The sequence below is a fragment of the Penicillium manginii genome (assembly GCF_028828005.1).
Source record: "Penicillium manginii strain IBT 31320 chromosome Unknown utg000005l:1.0-5665137.0:1.0-5668048.0, whole genome shotgun sequence".
Classification (NCBI taxonomy): Eukaryota; Fungi; Ascomycota; class Eurotiomycetes; order Eurotiales; family Aspergillaceae; genus Penicillium; species Penicillium manginii.
Window position 1 is genome coordinate 268,403 of NW_026643106.1, and position 16,461 is coordinate 284,863.

The window sequence follows — 16,461 nt, forward strand, 5'->3', positions numbered from 1 at the left end:
ACAGTGGTTTCTTGGTATCCGCATTGTCCGAGACCGTCAACAGGGAGCATTATGGCTCTGTCAGGATGCCTGTATCTCAACGATGGCTAATAAGTATCATTTAACGAGGGAGAGACGCCTCAAAATCCCTCCAGTCTCCATTGCTAACCTGAAGCCGTATACTGGAACGGCTACTGATGAGCAGAAGCATGAATTCTCTGCGAAGGTCGTATTAGCTCAATATGCAACGACGATTACCCGGCCGGACGCAGCAAAAGCGACATCTCATCTGGCTCAATTCCTGTCGAATCCTTCTTCCGAACACATCAACGCGATCAACCAGATGACCATCTATCTTTATGATATTCGAATGAGAGCAATCTGTTACCTAAGGCTCTCATCCGCACCCGCCGAATCAATTCCGCAAGCTGTTCAGTTCTTTAGCGATGCGTCATATGGGGATAACCACGATCGAAGGAGCTCTTCGGGATATATCTGCATGATATTCGGAGGTCCAGTGGATTGGAGAGCTACCAAACAGAAAACAGTGACTACTAGCACCACCGAAGCCGAGCTACTGGCAATATCCGAAGCAGGCAAGTCCTTATGCATGTGGACTCGACTGTTTGACACAATTATGTTCTCTTCAGGTCACCCTGTCGTCCTCCAATGCGATAACCAGCAGACTATCAGCCTTTTAACAAAGGAATCATCTCAATTACGTACCAAACTGCGACATATTGACATCCACCGGCACTGGTTGCGTCAGGAGGTCCAATCAGGCCGCATACCAGTGCAATGGGCCAAGACGTCCGATATGGTGGCTGACGGCCTTACCAAACTGCTGCCTCGGCAAAAGCACGTCGAATTCGTTCGACTACTGGGAATGGAAGATATTGGAAGCCTTCTGGAAGGTCTAGTCGATGGCTAGAATATATGAGAAGAAAGGGTAGTACAGCGAATCCCCCGCAGGGATTTCGCTGAGGGGGTGTGTCAGCGCATCGAGTGGTATTTTACCACTAGCAAGCGATTGATTACCCAGGAACCCACATTTCTTTGTGTTTTGTATGGTAAATTGGTTCAACTAGCAACCTCGGTGTAATAACCACCGAGTATACGCACATACGGGGGGGTATTTCAACCTGCCCTCGATCGCATGCTTATTTCGATTCAATCAATCAATCATTTTATCCTGAATTGGTTCCGCTTGATCTCATTCGTCCTGAATGCATACTAGTCCATACGCTTTTAGCAAGTGCTGATATGAGATTAATGCATGAGTAGTCCGTATCAGGATGACAGTACAATACCATAAATACACGTGCTCCAACACCAGCTGACTACGCCTTAGCGCTAAACCTGAAAGGGAGAGAGAAACATAACAAATTGGACCTACTTTAACCTATTTTGGACTTCAGTTTCCCAAAAAGTCGACTCCCTTTCATTTCACATCTGCCTGCCTGTACGCGACAGCCTTTTGGATTTTGACCATACAGAATGCGCGGCGAAGTACGTGCCAACCTATTGCTGCTCAGGGTTCTCCATGTAAATGGTGTTGCCCTCTTCTGTTTCTTTTCCAGCCTTGAACCGCAAAATACGGACAGCCCAAAATTCCGGTGTGGCTCTCAATACCATTATTGTATCTAAGGCCACACAAACCCCTACAGGAAATAATGGAAACCCATATACTGACTCATTAGATCTGCCATCTTCACATAGGCCAGGCTGGTACCCAACTGGGCAATGCTGCCTGGGAGCTGTAAGTCTTGATTCTCTTGCAATTCATTCTGCAATGACTCACTATTGATTGATGATATAGTTATCTGCTCGAGCATAATCTTCTGGCTGATGGTCATATCAATCCTGATTATGTCCAAGAACTTGACCAGAGCGGCTCGTATGAGACATTCTTCACCGAGACTGGCAATGGCAAATACGTCCCACGCTCCATCTTTATCGACCTTGACCCTTCGGTGCGTAAAGAGTGGCAACCAAGTTTAAATGAAATTCAGACTGATGAAATTGCGGCGCTATAGCCCATTGACGAGATACGCACTGGTACCTACCGCCATCTGTTCCACCCTGATCAGCTGATAAGCGGAAAAGAGGATGCGGCTAATAATTGTACAACCCCCCGAGATCTTGAAGACGCATACCAAAAAAAGCTAATGTATATTAGATGCTCGAGGTCATTATACTGTTGGCAAACTGCTCATGGAGGGCGTTGTAAACCGGATTCGCCGCGTGGCTGGTGTGTATATGGGAATCCTTCCTCTCGTGGCTTTGATATGTAGACTAATTTCCTTCCAGATAATTGCACCTCTCTTCAGGGATTTTTGCTCTTCCATTCCTTTGGCGGCGGAACAGGTTCTGGTCTCGGTGCACTCTTGCTCGAGCACCTTTCTGCCGAATATTCCAAGAAAACCAAACTAGAATTTGTGGTTTACCCGTCCCCGCGTGTGGCAACTGCAGTGGTGGAACCCTACAATGCCGTCCTCTCCGCACACGATACTATTGAGAACTCCGATTGCACATTCCTCGTTGACAATGAAGCTGTGTACGATATCTGTAAGCGCAACCTCGACATTCCTCGCCCTGGGTATGACCATCTCAACCGCCTTGTGGCCCAAGTCGTTAGCTCTGTTACTTCCAGCTTGCGCTTCGATGGTGCCTTGAATATCGACTTAAATGAGTTTCAGACAAATCTTGTGCCGTTTCCGCGAATTCACTACCCCCTCATTTCGTATGCTCCTGTCATATCTAGCACCCACAGTGGCCACGAGAGCTTCAAGGTCAAAGACTTGACCTTACAGTGTATGTGCCTCCTCTCCATTTAATTCAACTATGCTTCGTATTAATTACTTGACAGGCTTTGAATCTAAAAACCAGATGGTTGTTTGCGATCCACAGAATGGCAAGTACATGGCTGTTGCCCTTCTGTACCGAGGTGATGTCGTGCCTCACGATTGTACCCAAGCTATGGCTCACATTAAGGCCAAGGCCTCTTTCAACTTGGTTGAGTGGTGTCCAACCGGTTTCAAACTGGGAATTAACAACCAAAAACCCATGAACGTCCCTGAGAGCGAGCTTGCTTCTGTCGACCGCTCGGTTACCATGCTCTCCAACTCCACCGCCATCGCCGCGGCATGGCATCGCCTTGACTACAAATTTGACCTCATGTTTTCCAAACGTGCTTTTGTCCACTGGTACGTAGGTGAGGGCATGGAGGAAGGAGAGTTCTCCGAGGCTCGCGAGGACTTGGCTGCTCTGGAAAAGGATTATGAAGAGATCGCCAGTGATACTCTCGGCACGGACGTGGATTTGGGCCTTGGGTACTGATTACTCTTTTATTTTGTTATTATGATTTTACATCTACAGTTTGTCTCTCTACGAAAGATCTTTTGACGTTCGTATCTCAACATTTCCATTCCTATGGTATCTCGCTCGAGTTGGGATTTAGATCTTATTTCTCAGATGTTAAATCAGTTACCATTTTACAGCCAACCCTAATTTGTCTTTTTGCAGTCGGCCTCCTAGTTTTCATGGAGAGGACTCTGGTAATTCTGATATTCGTGACTGGTATTCTGAAATCCATTATTCGCCGTCTTACAAACATTACTGGTGCCAGGCACGGCGCAAAATGGCTGAGGGATGCTAGCGTGTTGCGGGCGCTCGGTACCAGTGTTCTTTTCGGAGATCTCGGATGGGTTATGTGCAGATTTTAGAACAAATTCGGCAGAGTCAAAGTAGGTACGGTGCTGCGAAATATTAGCCTTCCAACTCAAGAAAGCTGTTTAGACTCCGAACTCAACCTTTGATCCTTCGGAAAATAGCTTCTCTCGAAGAGGAACAACGCCGTAGCGCCGAACTACCAGGGCGTTTCTGTCGAAGGGTGGCTTCGATAATTAACTGAAGCCTGTAACTCACAAATTTGTCAGAAAGCTTACTTTAAAATCTGTGTGCGCTTCATTTTCGCCTGGCATATTGCAGAAAGGGTTGTAGGGAAGAGATTACTTACGGGTGGGACATTGCTTTGTTTATAGAAAGGTGCTTTCTCACCTAATACTTTGCCCGGCATGATGTCATGCCACCGCCTGTGACTCATTTCGTTGAAAATGGGGGCAATAGCGTCAGGATCACGTGGCGTAAATCGAAACCTTAAGATTGTGTTCCATTGATGGCAACTTCTTCTTGGAGTATGAGTCGCTATCCAGATTGTCAAGGGCCCGAAAACATGGTTAGCTAGCTACATGGTGGGGGCAATAAGCAACGAGCTTTCCCCATCCTGACAATATCTTTTAATGGGTAGTGCCCGTGCATTTTCAGAAGCTGGCTCTTCAATATTTATTCAATATTTCTATGATACAGAATATTCGACGAGTTGCTATTAAGAAACGTACGCAGGCATGTTCCATCATCAACTTTAACATGTACGCATCATGGCGTTAGCTCGAAACAAGGTTACGCTATCCGCAGATAAGGGTTCCTGTTATACCCCGAAGATGAGAAGGCAAAAGCCTTCTCAAGTATACATTTACGTGAGTAGAAAGAACGCAGACTACAAACAAAGTGGGTGTGACGTCACTCTGGATATACCTGTATAGTAGAATAGTAAAACTGACGACGTGTCTGTTTTAGAAATCCCAAAGTCGGCTCCTGCAACCCCCAAAGCGAAAGGAGAAAGCCATAAATACGACAGCCTCAAAATATACCGGGAAGGACCCAACACCGAAAGTGGCGAATTGGATCCTAAATCCGAATCGAAGGAAGTCAAAAAACATAACAAATCCGTGGCCGATCGAAATGGCGACCATTAGCTCTACTAATTTGGAGTGGCTTATTCATCCTGTATGGATCTACCAGTTGCAAAACGTGACCTCTTTTGTACTTGCAATATTATTTTGATCTGCCTACAGGACAATAGACCCTACAAATATTCCGGAGGAAGAGTTCGGGAGCGGAGGGTTACTAGGGCCTGCCGAGGGAGTTCCTGATACCCTGTACCTACTCATAAAATGCCACTTATATCACGAAAGCTATGGGTCTGGCTACCGGGCGACGTACTCCGACTGAGACCTACAAGCGTGGGCAAAGCCCACCACGAAAGTGAAAAAAAATTTATGACTGTGCAGACTGGGCCAAAATCGGCGTGCGGATAACCCAAGAAATGAGTCCACAAAAGAATGATTGTATATTAAGGGGCCTGGTGAAAAAGAATCCGTGCAGAGCTGCGATCCTACAATGCCAGCCCACTTAGCTCCATTCCCTGTCTTTAGCTTGACACAGGGGATGTTTATAACTTCAGATGATTACAATGTCACAGTCGAGCACAGCAGGAATTCTATAGCTCTTGTGCTGAAGCCATCTGTCAATCCACAAAATTTCAAGAAGCGTAAGAAATGAAGATCGGTACAGTAAGATCAGGCGGGAGAACAAGGGACTGTATTGTGAGATGAGGCTGTACAGATCACTAAATACAACGCTGTATCATAGCCTGTATCAGCCTTACCTCTTTTAGATAGGTCCGATATACTTACTATGATATTCTGAGGTAGATACGAAAACTCGAATGAACATGACTAATTCTGTGGTTGGGCTGGTTGATAAACAGGGTTGCAATGTGGCTTGTTGTGATATGAGGCCGGTGCAAATCAGAAAGCAAGCCGCACCATCGGAATTAGCTCCGAGATGTCTATACAGACAATCAATTTGATTTACAATCAACTTGGCTCCAATTGTATATATAGCCTCATATTTACCTCGAGAAACTAATAAGATGACTCATACCTCCTAAACAACAGACATCTATTCTATTTAGTCAAATTGCTCATCCGAGCAGTCTTCTCCACGTAGCAGACTAAAGGTTTTGGTGCATTCGAGTCATTCATGGCACCGATTGGCCCATCATTTCTTGGCATATATCATTAGTATCCATAGCATCCAACGACAGCATGTATATCGAAGACCACAGGCTGCCGGGAGTCCGGGTGAGTCTCAAAATGAGCCACTATTTCACCCAAACCTTGTGCGTCTGTCGGCATTCATGGCTGTGATTAGCTCATATCTCTTTGCAGCAGTACCCAAGTTCACATATCCACTTATTTCCCGGGAATTCGATGTGGGTATTTCTGACGGGCTATCCAATTATGGTAGATGTAATGGTAGGCTCAGGCTCCCAGGAGCTCATAGCCAAATTTGGACCGATAATTTCTACTGAGGCTTTGTGTACCTGTGGATCATTCATGGCACCGATTGGCTCATTATTCCTCCGTAGATATCACTCTATTAGTGGTATCCAATGATCGTATCAATAATTACGACCCACAAGCTCCTGGGAGCCATGGCTAGATATTAACCAATCATGTCACTTCATACTTGCTCGTATGTGGGCCATCTATGGCACTAATCGTCTCATATTTCCTGGTAGTAGTACGCACCTTCCAGTATCCATTTAGTTCCCAGGAGATCGATGTGGGTATTGCTATACGCAAAGACGAGGTCGATAGCAGAAAAGATTTTCTGCGAAAACATAATCGATCTCGTGACTCAATAAGCATACAAGGAGCTCTTTCGCGAGATGTGGTCTCTGCGAATTAGTCCCACACTGCACCATAGCTTGTACCTGCTTGATATTATGTAGGTGTGATGGATTTTCTCCGATATTCGAGGTACGCAACGAAGAAACCTGCGGTCTGCCTGCCTTCGTTGAGTTGCTGTTGCGGGGACTAACGGGCTCATCACCGGTGAGTGAAACGAAATGACATGACCTCGTCGCCTCACCCGTCGCATGAAAGGGCAGACTCACGGTGGTGAATGGTGATAACCGTCGTTGGTTCTTTTGTGCGGCCTCCTCATGACTGTTGAAACAATGCCAACCGCCAGAAAATATTTTTCATGTTCTTGATCACCAGGAACAAAATGCAATGTCTTTGAGAGCTGCTTTGAATCAATGGTGAAATGTTGAGCCAGTCATTATTGAAGAGTAGTTTTTGTTTAAGCCCTCACAATTCATAATGATGATCTCATTGACGCAGGCTGAATGCCTGGCTGAATTGCTATAAATAACCCGATCCGTCGCCAGCAGAACCGTCGCTCGCGAGCATTCCTTTGTCAATCCGGGTAAAAGAATATCGATCAATTCTCGTTTCCGTGGCTACTATTTGGTATGTTGACTTCGAAATCGTGCAACGAAATTGACTGACTTGTTGCATCGCATTAGCCTGGCTTTTCTCGACACAAGAGGTCTTCGAACGGCAAGTGAGTGTAGCTGCCCAGTGATTTGGAATCATGCTAACATGGAAAATGCTTGATATCAGCCCTGTCTCCGCTATATCCCTGAGAAGCCATTGGACGAACCTTCAGGATCTGGATCTGGAATGGTCCAAGCTGCGAGCACAGTGAGTTACAAGTTGCCTTCATAAGCTACCTGCTAATGATTGAAGATAATGAGGTGCCATCCTTTATACAGTTCCCTGCAGTGGACAGCAAGAACCGACAATGTAAGTTCAAAGACTGCAGCAATTTTCAAGGCAGACACCATGTGCTGACGACCCTCTATATAGGATAGCGAACTTTCTATCGCGAGTCGCTCAATGTCTTGTAAGTCACGCTAGTGCTTTGCCCCTGCCCATTCCCAACGCCCGGTACTGCATTTTCAATCTCAAAACGAACGCTTTCCGTTCGTAGCTCTCCGTTCCTTAGAAAATATCGCTTATGATTCTTTTTCGTCATAGGGCGAGCTTCAATTTTACACTCGACCTGACAGAGCTATGTTCCCCCTCATCTTCGAAACTAACCCAGCTTCAACAACCTAATGGGTCAAGCCACTGAATCTCACTACGCTTGCGTCTTTGTCGTTTCTGAAGACGTGGTTGACACAGCCACTTGGCCTGGCTTATTAGTGGGCCCGATTCAGAAAGGCTCGGTACCCTCCGGTTAACCATATGGTAGAGTTCCAACATGCTATTACCTCTTCCAGGTTCACCCTGTCCGACCAAAGGTTAACTGTCAATGCACTAGAAATCTTCCGTATTCCGACAGGCATGATTTAGTCTCATGCTAGGCCGACTGGGTGATCGCAGCATCCGGCGACAACAAAGGGAAGCGTAGCATCAACGACCACCGAGAGATATCACGGCTTCTCCGAGAATGGCATCAATCAGAAATGAGTCGAGCTTTTGGCCAGCGTCTGAAGGATAGCTCCGTCGAGCCCTGGTTGCAGCTGAGCAAGTGACAAGGCAGACCGCAGCGCTCGATCTACCCCAGATCTCTCGCCACGAGAGCAGTAGTTTCAGGTCAGTTCCTAGTCTACCCGGGACAAACACCACGATTCTCTCTTTCAACGGGACTTTGTCCTGGCATATTTGAAAATTTATCTGCTATCCGAACAGCAAAGACGAAACAGCTATGCATTGGCAGATATTGCCAACATTCATTTGCAGCGATACGGAGTGATCCTGGGCCCTCGTTCACGTATAATCGAGCTGAGCCCACCACATCTCTGGTTTGCCTATGCCAATGCCACACTGAACTGACGGCAAGTCTCTACCATCCTCAGTCACCAGATATCATACTGACACGAAGAGGCAGTGAAACACAGCCCCGGGCTCGGCCTTTCCCACGAGTCCGGTCGGGATGCTGCTCGCGGCTTGTATTAGGGGATCTTTTCTAGACCACGAGCACGGTGAGTTGTGAGCGACCACCTTGCGCCAGCTGCTGATAATGGTGCCAGATCATATTTGTCCTACAGCAAATTGCTTTGGCTGTGTCCCAATGCAGACAGCGATTAAAAGCTGGTCAGTAAGTTCTCGTCAGCGAAAGACCTCCTTGCACCAGCTGAGCTGCTGATAATCGGTACTAGATCGAATACTCCCTTCTCCATGCCATTACCGAACGCCCTGAACTCATCAGTAGAGGCAGCCCCGTAAAGTACGGCCAGTCGATTGCCGCGACGTCGAAATTGCTCAATTATTACTCGAAAGATGCCAGTTCGGTTTTTGATAACTCGTGGTAAGACGTAGTGATTGACTTCGAAAGTAGCCGTCATGTTTGTGTTAATGTGCGAGTGTGAAGTGTGCCCGGCGCGAGACGCTGCAACGCATGAGTGCACGGCCTCGTCGCCTGGGGCACCGATTACCGCCGGATGCTGCCTTGGGTCAGCATGGGCAAGTGACTACAGGAAAGTGGATTCGTTTTAATCACGAAGGGGCCAAGAGCCAAAAATCCACCGTAGAAAACACAAAATCACCCGGAAAATCAAGCAGCTTCTGGTCCGTCTTTCAAATGAGGGGGCATCTGAATGTATCCTGCAGGAATCGAACCCGGGCCGTCATTAGAAAGCCAATGCGGCAATTTCCATTAGACCACATTGGGAGATGTGCTGGGCGCGGATTTTGCACAATTATGACCACCATTGCCCAAATAATCATACCCGCCCATTTTTCATACATCCAGCCAGATCAGCGTTTTGAGCTCCACAAGGTCCTTTCTTTCGATCAGGCCGACACAAAATGATATCTGAAATATGTGTACAAGAATTAGGCTTTCCATCGCTACTACTCTATTGGTTCGTTGCCGATTTTACCGCTGATAATGTATACAATAGCATTGGTCTAGGGATATATATATTGCAGGTAACGAGGCAGCATATAGCGACACTATGTACCTCACTTTTTGTACAGAATATCGTCAAAGAGCACGCGACGAAGATCGAGCGGAGAGAAGGTTACACAGAAGACCGACCGGTCTATGTACTACCATATCGAACCTAATATTTAAAAATTATCATTTCGCACTGTTTATCAACTTTTGCATTCGTGAGGGAACAAAGATCCCCAATATTGTTAAGTATCGCGGTGGTCAAAGCTTATGATGGGACTAGCGATGGACGTTTAAATAGATGGGGTTCCCACTTTTGATAGTAACCTCAACAAGAATATTACAACTACCTATCTCAACAGGTTATGAGCCCGGGTGGCTTTATCTTTGGGCACTCAAGGATCTAAACAGAAAAATGTCTCCATTTTTCTGCCTGCCATTACAGCTAAGCTTCTCTATCAAAAACTGAGTCCATGAAGTTCTGAAACTGATCATATATTTCCAGTACCTTGATGAAAATTACGAAGTTCTACTATTCAACTACTCTTGGAGCACTAACACAGTTGGACTTTCTCCGGCAAAGAATCACAGAAAATCTCTCATCATTGCTACTGTTTCAGTCTTGCCGACATAGGGTACTGCAAGGTTACCCTCGTAGCGGAGACAAGTCACCGTTTGCAGCGAAGTTTTAATGGCGTCTCTGCTGAAAGGATCATAGACATTGCGCCATTATTGCTGCGGTTATGCTATCGCACTGGCATGGGGTACTGTGGAGTCGTGTCTACAACTAGGACGTGTCACCATTTGAATCAAGCTCAAGAATCACCTTCGCGAGTTTACCAGCCCGAGGGCTATTTCGATTCTGCGATACCATGCGGGGGAAGGTACAAAAGAGACATTCTTGGACGGACGAGGAGCTGAACATCCTCTCGTACCTTCGATACACTTGCCACTGGGGCTTCAAACAAATCCAAGCGTCATACTTCCCAACACTTTCTTCCAGTGCACTCCGAGGAGCCTACTGGAACCTGTCTATTGAGGACCGCAATCGCCGAGCATCGAGGACCATTATCCCAGTTGCACCTTGCAGCTGTGTGGAAGGCTTCCCAACAGCCGTCGAAACGTAATCCGCGTCATTCAGTATCGAGCAGGGGACAAGTCACTCTAACTGCCCCGCCTCTGGCACTCTCACTCGGTCAGAAAATAACCTTGAGACTTTGGCCTTGACCCCACCAAGCCTTGCGGGTGGATGCGAGCAATTTACTTCCAATAACAGCGTTTCGAGTCGTTACGAACTTCGGCCGAACAGACCCTCAACTTTCCCTCCAAGAAAGCTGTAATATCTAGTTGACCGACGTCATTTCCTACACTTCTTCAGATCGTATAAGTACTCTCTCGATCTATAAGGGCTCTCAGACAACGATTATATTCCTCCATCTCGAACGCCTACGCCAAGTTCATCAGATCGAAGCGTTTCTATTGCCTTAAGCCTTCCTAGTGCCGCGTTAAGCCTTGAACTCTTCGGCTTGGAGGTGTGCTCTCCTCAGTCATCAAATAGTGACTCGGTTACCTCTGATCGGCCGAACGACATATCTGGCTCTGAATTCTTCGGCTCTGAGGAGCATCCTCTGCCGACATGACTGAAATCGCAAAGTTCGAGCAATTCGGAATCAATACGTTCTATAACGGAATTCCAATATTAGATAATGCCAGCGACTGGTTTAGGTGGAATCAGAAGGTCAATGAGTTTATTCGGATATCTGCGGTTGCCGATGATGGAGCGACTCTACCGATAGAAGAAGAAGAAGTACGGCAATGGATTTGCCGCCAAAAGTTCTATTCTGCGATGATCACGGTAAAGCTGACACACAATGCGGCGTAAAGGATCAATGCCTTTGAGATTCCTCGAGTTTAAGTACTGCTTAAGGCAATCCAGGACAACTTCAAACCAGAAGGTTTCGGCACGTATGTTAACCTCCAACGGCGATATATGGCCCTTACAAGAGACAAGTGTGGGAGCACTCAAGCCCTTGGGGTAGAGATTAGGAAGATCCATGCTGAAAAACTCCTCCTTGACCCTGATTGTGTAACCTCCGAAATTGAGCGAACATTTTTCTTCGTGTATGTACTCGGTCCTGAGTATGAGAGTATCCGCGATCATATCTTCCGATAAATGGACCTTGTCAACGAAAGGGACGCAAATGGGAACGTCACTAAAGCGGTGCCTACATTCGACTATATCGAGAATAAGGCAATTGAGGAAGAGTATCGGAAGGGGCAATTGGGCAAACAAACAACAGAGATGTAAGCACTTCCTGCTCTTGCCCTAGTCCGTGGGCCAGGTTACAAGAAGCTCATCCCGTTGTCAGACGGAACTACTTGTCGAATCGAGATCGATAATGTCCCATATTGCTCATTCTGCCGAAAACCTTACCACGTTGACTCCGAATGCTTTACCAAGAATCCGAAACTGAAGGTCCACAAGAAAGACGGTAGAATGCATACGGGCGCACGCAAACAGTCGAAGAGGCGGCCCTCGACGGATGACGAGGATAATGATGCGGGTAGTCTAAAGGATCCGAAGAAACCAACGTTCATGGCGATGAAGGTCTCCAAGAAAGATGTCAACGAAGCATTTGGATACGATATCGAAGGCAATTTCGCCCGGCTCGACCATATCCCCACAATGATGGCGATAACGACCCTCTCTATCCGCGATGCGTGGATCGTGGATAGTGGATGCGCTCAGTACGTCTGCAATGGTGCCTCGAGGTTTGTCTAAATGGACAAGTATCATGGCCCCCCACTAAGAGGCGTTGGCACCTCAACGGCTCCCTCGGGAGTGGGAACAGTGAATATCCTGTGTAATGTACGCGGCAAAAAGAAATGGCTTGTGCTTGATAACGTCCTCTATGTTCTATCTGCACATGCTAATCTGATATCGGTGCTCTAGCTTCTTAAACGAGGGGCTAAAGTCGAATTCTCAAGCCGGGATGCTATTCTTCGTAATAAGTCAAATGGAAAGAACTTGTTTACTGCCAGCGAATACTATGGAGTCTATGCACTCGATCTATGGGCAAGTCTGACTTTCCCCTCTTATTATGTTAGCCTGTAAATGTCTCTGTGGCATAATCGGCTTGCTCATATGAGTGATGCAAATCTTCGGCGACTCAAAAAACAGGCTTACGGTGTCCGGGACATGGAGCCACGTCATCCATGTAATTCGTGCCTGTAGGGGCGAATGATCGAAAAACCCCACCGCAGATCAGGAAGTAGCAGGAGAGGAGAATATGCAATGGAGCTCCTCTATATTGACGTAGCTGGGCTATTTGACGAGGGCCTTGACGGCAGTCGTTACTGGCTCACCATTGTTGACGACTTTACGGGCTGGATCGAGATTACCCCTATACCACGAAGACAAGAGTTCGTCATAGAATCACTGCGGTTCTTCCTCGATCACAACGAGCGCCCCGAGCGAAAATGAAAGCGAATACGTCTCGACCGGATATCTGAACAAATGGGAGATGAGATGAAGTTCATGTTGTTCTCGCGCGCAATTCAAGCTGAGGTGACAGGAGTGGATCAACATCAGCAGAATGGGGTTGCCGAAAGAGCCCATAAGACAATCTATGACCGCATTGGACCTACGCTAGCATATGCAAAGTTGCAGTCTAAGTTCTGGCCAGAAATCGCTCGAACCGCAGCTTTCCTCTCCAACCGATCACCGTCATCGAAGCTCAATATGACTCTGTATTAAGCGTGGTATGGCGACAAACCTGATTTATCACGACTTAGAGTGATCGGATCCAAAGGGGAATACTTGATCCCGCCAAAGCAAAGAAAGAAGCTTACGGATCTGCGAACAAGGCCATGTATTCTGCTAGGCTATGAAGGAAATACCAACTACTGCATCCTTCTGGGAGATGGAAGAATTGTTGGGACTCTAAACGCTGAATTTCACGAAGTCCTGACAGCTCCCTCTACATAGACTATAGAAGATGTGGGAGCTAGATGAGACGGCTTACCTGAGGCAACGGCTGCTGCTGTAGGGGGGAGTGAGACGGTGGGACTAATAAATCAACCGTCGGTAGGTATACGGCAAGCATCCGTGCCTGCTTCGGGGTACCGATTGTCGATGGATCCCCTATAGCGGCCCCTACCTAAGCCGAGAAACGATATCTCGCACACACTGCCTCGGAGTGACGATAACTCACGAGTGCTTGCCTAGTCGAGTAACAAAAGCTCGCAGATCCAAGCGTCGTCTCAATCGAGTGACGATGACTCGCAGCCAGATGTTGCTGTACAGGGAGACAGGACCTTGTCGTCCACACGGAGTGACGATACCCTCGGACCTCTATCACCTGCTTATCAGGATTCTGTCCTTGGGACTGACCTACCGTCCGGTGGCGACCAGCAACAAGGCGACGCTCAGCAAGGGCTAAATTTAGGAGAATGGCAACGATATCCAGAACTCCAACTTGACCGCCCAGTATATGAGGTGTAGCAAGGAGCACTAGATCACCACCCTGAACTCAGAATCCGCGCTCCACAAGCCTTGTTAGACACGTCTGGTGAGAGTGAAGAAGCGCTTGTACTAATGAATATACCCGAAGAGAACGTCATCTCAACATTCTTGACGGTAGCTGCAGGGGAAACAGAACCCTTCGAGCCAAAAAACCTGTATCAGGCGAAGAACGATACAAGCTGGCTCGAATGGGAAAGAGCAATGCTTGAAGAAGTGGACTCACTCAAGTAAAACAAAACGTGGGAGATTGTTGATCCCCCGAAAGACCGGCGAGTTCTCAGTGGAAAATGGGTGTTCAAACTCAAACGAGGACCTTATGGCGAAGTACTCCGCCATAAGAGCAGATGGGTGGTGAGAGGCTTCACGCAAGAAGACGGTATTGACTATGATGAAACCTTTGCCTCGGTTGTCAAGCCAATGAGCTACAAGGCCCTCTTCGCAATCGGAGCGGCCCCGGACCTGGAGATCGAGCAAATGGATGTCAAAACCGCATTCTTGTACGGACACATAGACCACGAGATCTACGTCGAACAGCCCCATCACATGACGGACGGTACTTCAAGGGTCTGCAAGCTTCGAAAGGCCCTCTATGGGTTAAAGCAGGCTCCTCGCATCTGGTATCAGACCCTTACGAACTTCCTACGCAATCTTGGCTTCGAGCCAATCACCGCCGATCTTGGTATCTTCGTTCGGAGCAATATGTACATCGCGGTGTATGTTGATGATCTCCTGATCGTCGGTCCGAGTATCGCAGAGATCAAGAAGATCAAGCGGAGCCTCAGAAACCGTTTTCAAATGACAGACCTGGGCCCATGCAGCTACTACCTTGGGATATCCATCCAGCGAGACCGCCAAAACAGGAAACTGTCCCTAAGTCAAGAAGCATACATTGACAAGGTTGCTCATCAATTTGATATTGGCAACTGCGCTCCCATCGGTACGCCGATAGAAACCTCACCGCTTCCAGAGAACAGTCCAGACTATACGTGCCCTCCAGATCAGAGGACCTCTTACCAACGCATGGTCGGATCTCTGATGTACATTATGCTTGGAACCAGGGGGGGACATCGCGCACGCAGTCTCTGTGGCGAGTAGATCTCTGGCAAATCCTGGGCCCCAGCACATGAAACTCGCTCAACGTATCCTGCGGTACCTCAAAGGAACAAAGAGCCTCAGACTCGCGTACAAAGGTCAGCCTCAGAAACTGAAAGGCTTCACAGATGCAGATTGGGGAGGATGTCGTGACACGAGACGGTCAACAGCTGGGTATCTCTTCAATATTGGAAGTGGGGCCATCAGTTGGCAATCGAAACGTCAGGGCGTCGTTGCCCTCTCAACCTGCGAAGCCGAATTTCTAGGCAGACACAAGCCACCAAAGAAGCAGTCTGGCTGAGAAGGCTTCTCAACGAATTGAATATGAACCAAGGAACAAACGCCACGATCATCTGCGGAGATAACCAAGGAGCCATTGCGCTCTCCTCGAACCCACAATACCACTCCCGCACAAAACATATGGAGATCCAACGCAAGTGGCAGGGAGAGGTCCAGGACAACGGAACAGTCAAACTCAAGTATATCCCCACCACAGAACAAATTGCTGATGGGTTCACCAAACCCCTTGCTCGGGAAAGATTTGAGTGGTTTCGGAGAGGGCTTGGCATCGAGTGATTGCGATACCTTATTTGTATTGAACGAGATTAAGGCGTAGGGCATCCTTTCCTTCCTTTCTTCACAAATGAAGTTTTTGAAGGTTTTAATGGAGCCCGTCGCAACCGCGATCATATGGTCGCTGATACCATTGGTAATGGGTTGCCATCGAGTGGGAGTGTTGAGTATCGCGGTGGTCAAAGCTTATGGCGGGACTAGCGATGGACATTTAAATAGATGGGTTTCCCACTTTCGATAGTAACCTCAATAAGAACACTACAACTACCTATCTCAACAAAATAGAATTGATTGTATTGAATTTCTTATCTGTCTATCTCGGATGTGGGACTCCTTATCTATTTATGTTTCTTGATGATCCCCACCACAGGGCCTTAGACCCCGTGATACTCAACAGCGAATGCGAATATTCGTATTCGCAACAGCCCTAATTACTTTACTTGCATTCCTGCTTTCCATTGCCTTTCTGACAATCCTGGTAATCTGTTTAAATCTCCGCAGCTGCGATAGCCTGAAACTGTTGTAAAGTCACATGACATCCTCAAGTCATCAGCCACAGCGCTAATATGGCCAACCACGTTACGGTATTGCCTTTTCCTCCCCCCCCCCCCACACCACCTCAGCTCAGCCCCTGCTTCCCCTCTTCTTCTCATTCCCCCTTCATCTCATCCCCCTCCTTCTCATTCCCCTCCTTC

The 16,461-nt window shown here is 47.5% G+C and overlaps 3 protein-coding genes across 3 annotated transcripts; 2 read left to right on the forward strand and 1 right to left on the reverse strand.

Moving 5' to 3' along the window:
- Nucleotides 1-1,476: 1,476 nt before the first annotated feature.
- Nucleotides 1,477-3,318, forward strand: N7533_006482 (tubulin alpha chain; the record flags this gene model as incomplete). Its single annotated transcript, XM_057103132.1, has 7 exons — nt 1,477-1,488; nt 1,680-1,738; nt 1,799-1,952; nt 2,016-2,103; nt 2,159-2,230; nt 2,290-2,793; nt 2,849-3,318. The coding sequence occupies 7 exons, from the start codon at nt 1,477-1,479 to the stop codon at nt 3,316-3,318; spliced, it is 1,359 nt and encodes a 452-aa protein (XP_056958089.1).
- Nucleotides 3,319-3,512: 194 nt separating this feature from the next.
- On the reverse strand, nt 3,513-4,057 carry N7533_006483 (uncharacterized protein; the record flags this gene model as incomplete). Its single annotated transcript, XM_057103133.1, has 2 exons — nt 3,513-3,737; nt 3,998-4,057. 2 exons carry the CDS (start codon nt 4,055-4,057, stop codon nt 3,513-3,515), a joined length of 285 nt encoding a protein of 94 aa, XP_056958090.1.
- Nucleotides 4,058-11,212: 7,155 nt separating this feature from the next.
- Nucleotides 11,213-11,884, forward strand: N7533_006484 (uncharacterized protein; the record flags this gene model as incomplete). Its single annotated transcript, XM_057103134.1, has 3 exons — nt 11,213-11,431; nt 11,513-11,697; nt 11,770-11,884. 3 exons carry the CDS (start codon nt 11,213-11,215, stop codon nt 11,882-11,884), a joined length of 519 nt encoding a protein of 172 aa, XP_056958091.1.
- Nucleotides 11,885-16,461: the final 4,577 nt, after the last annotated feature.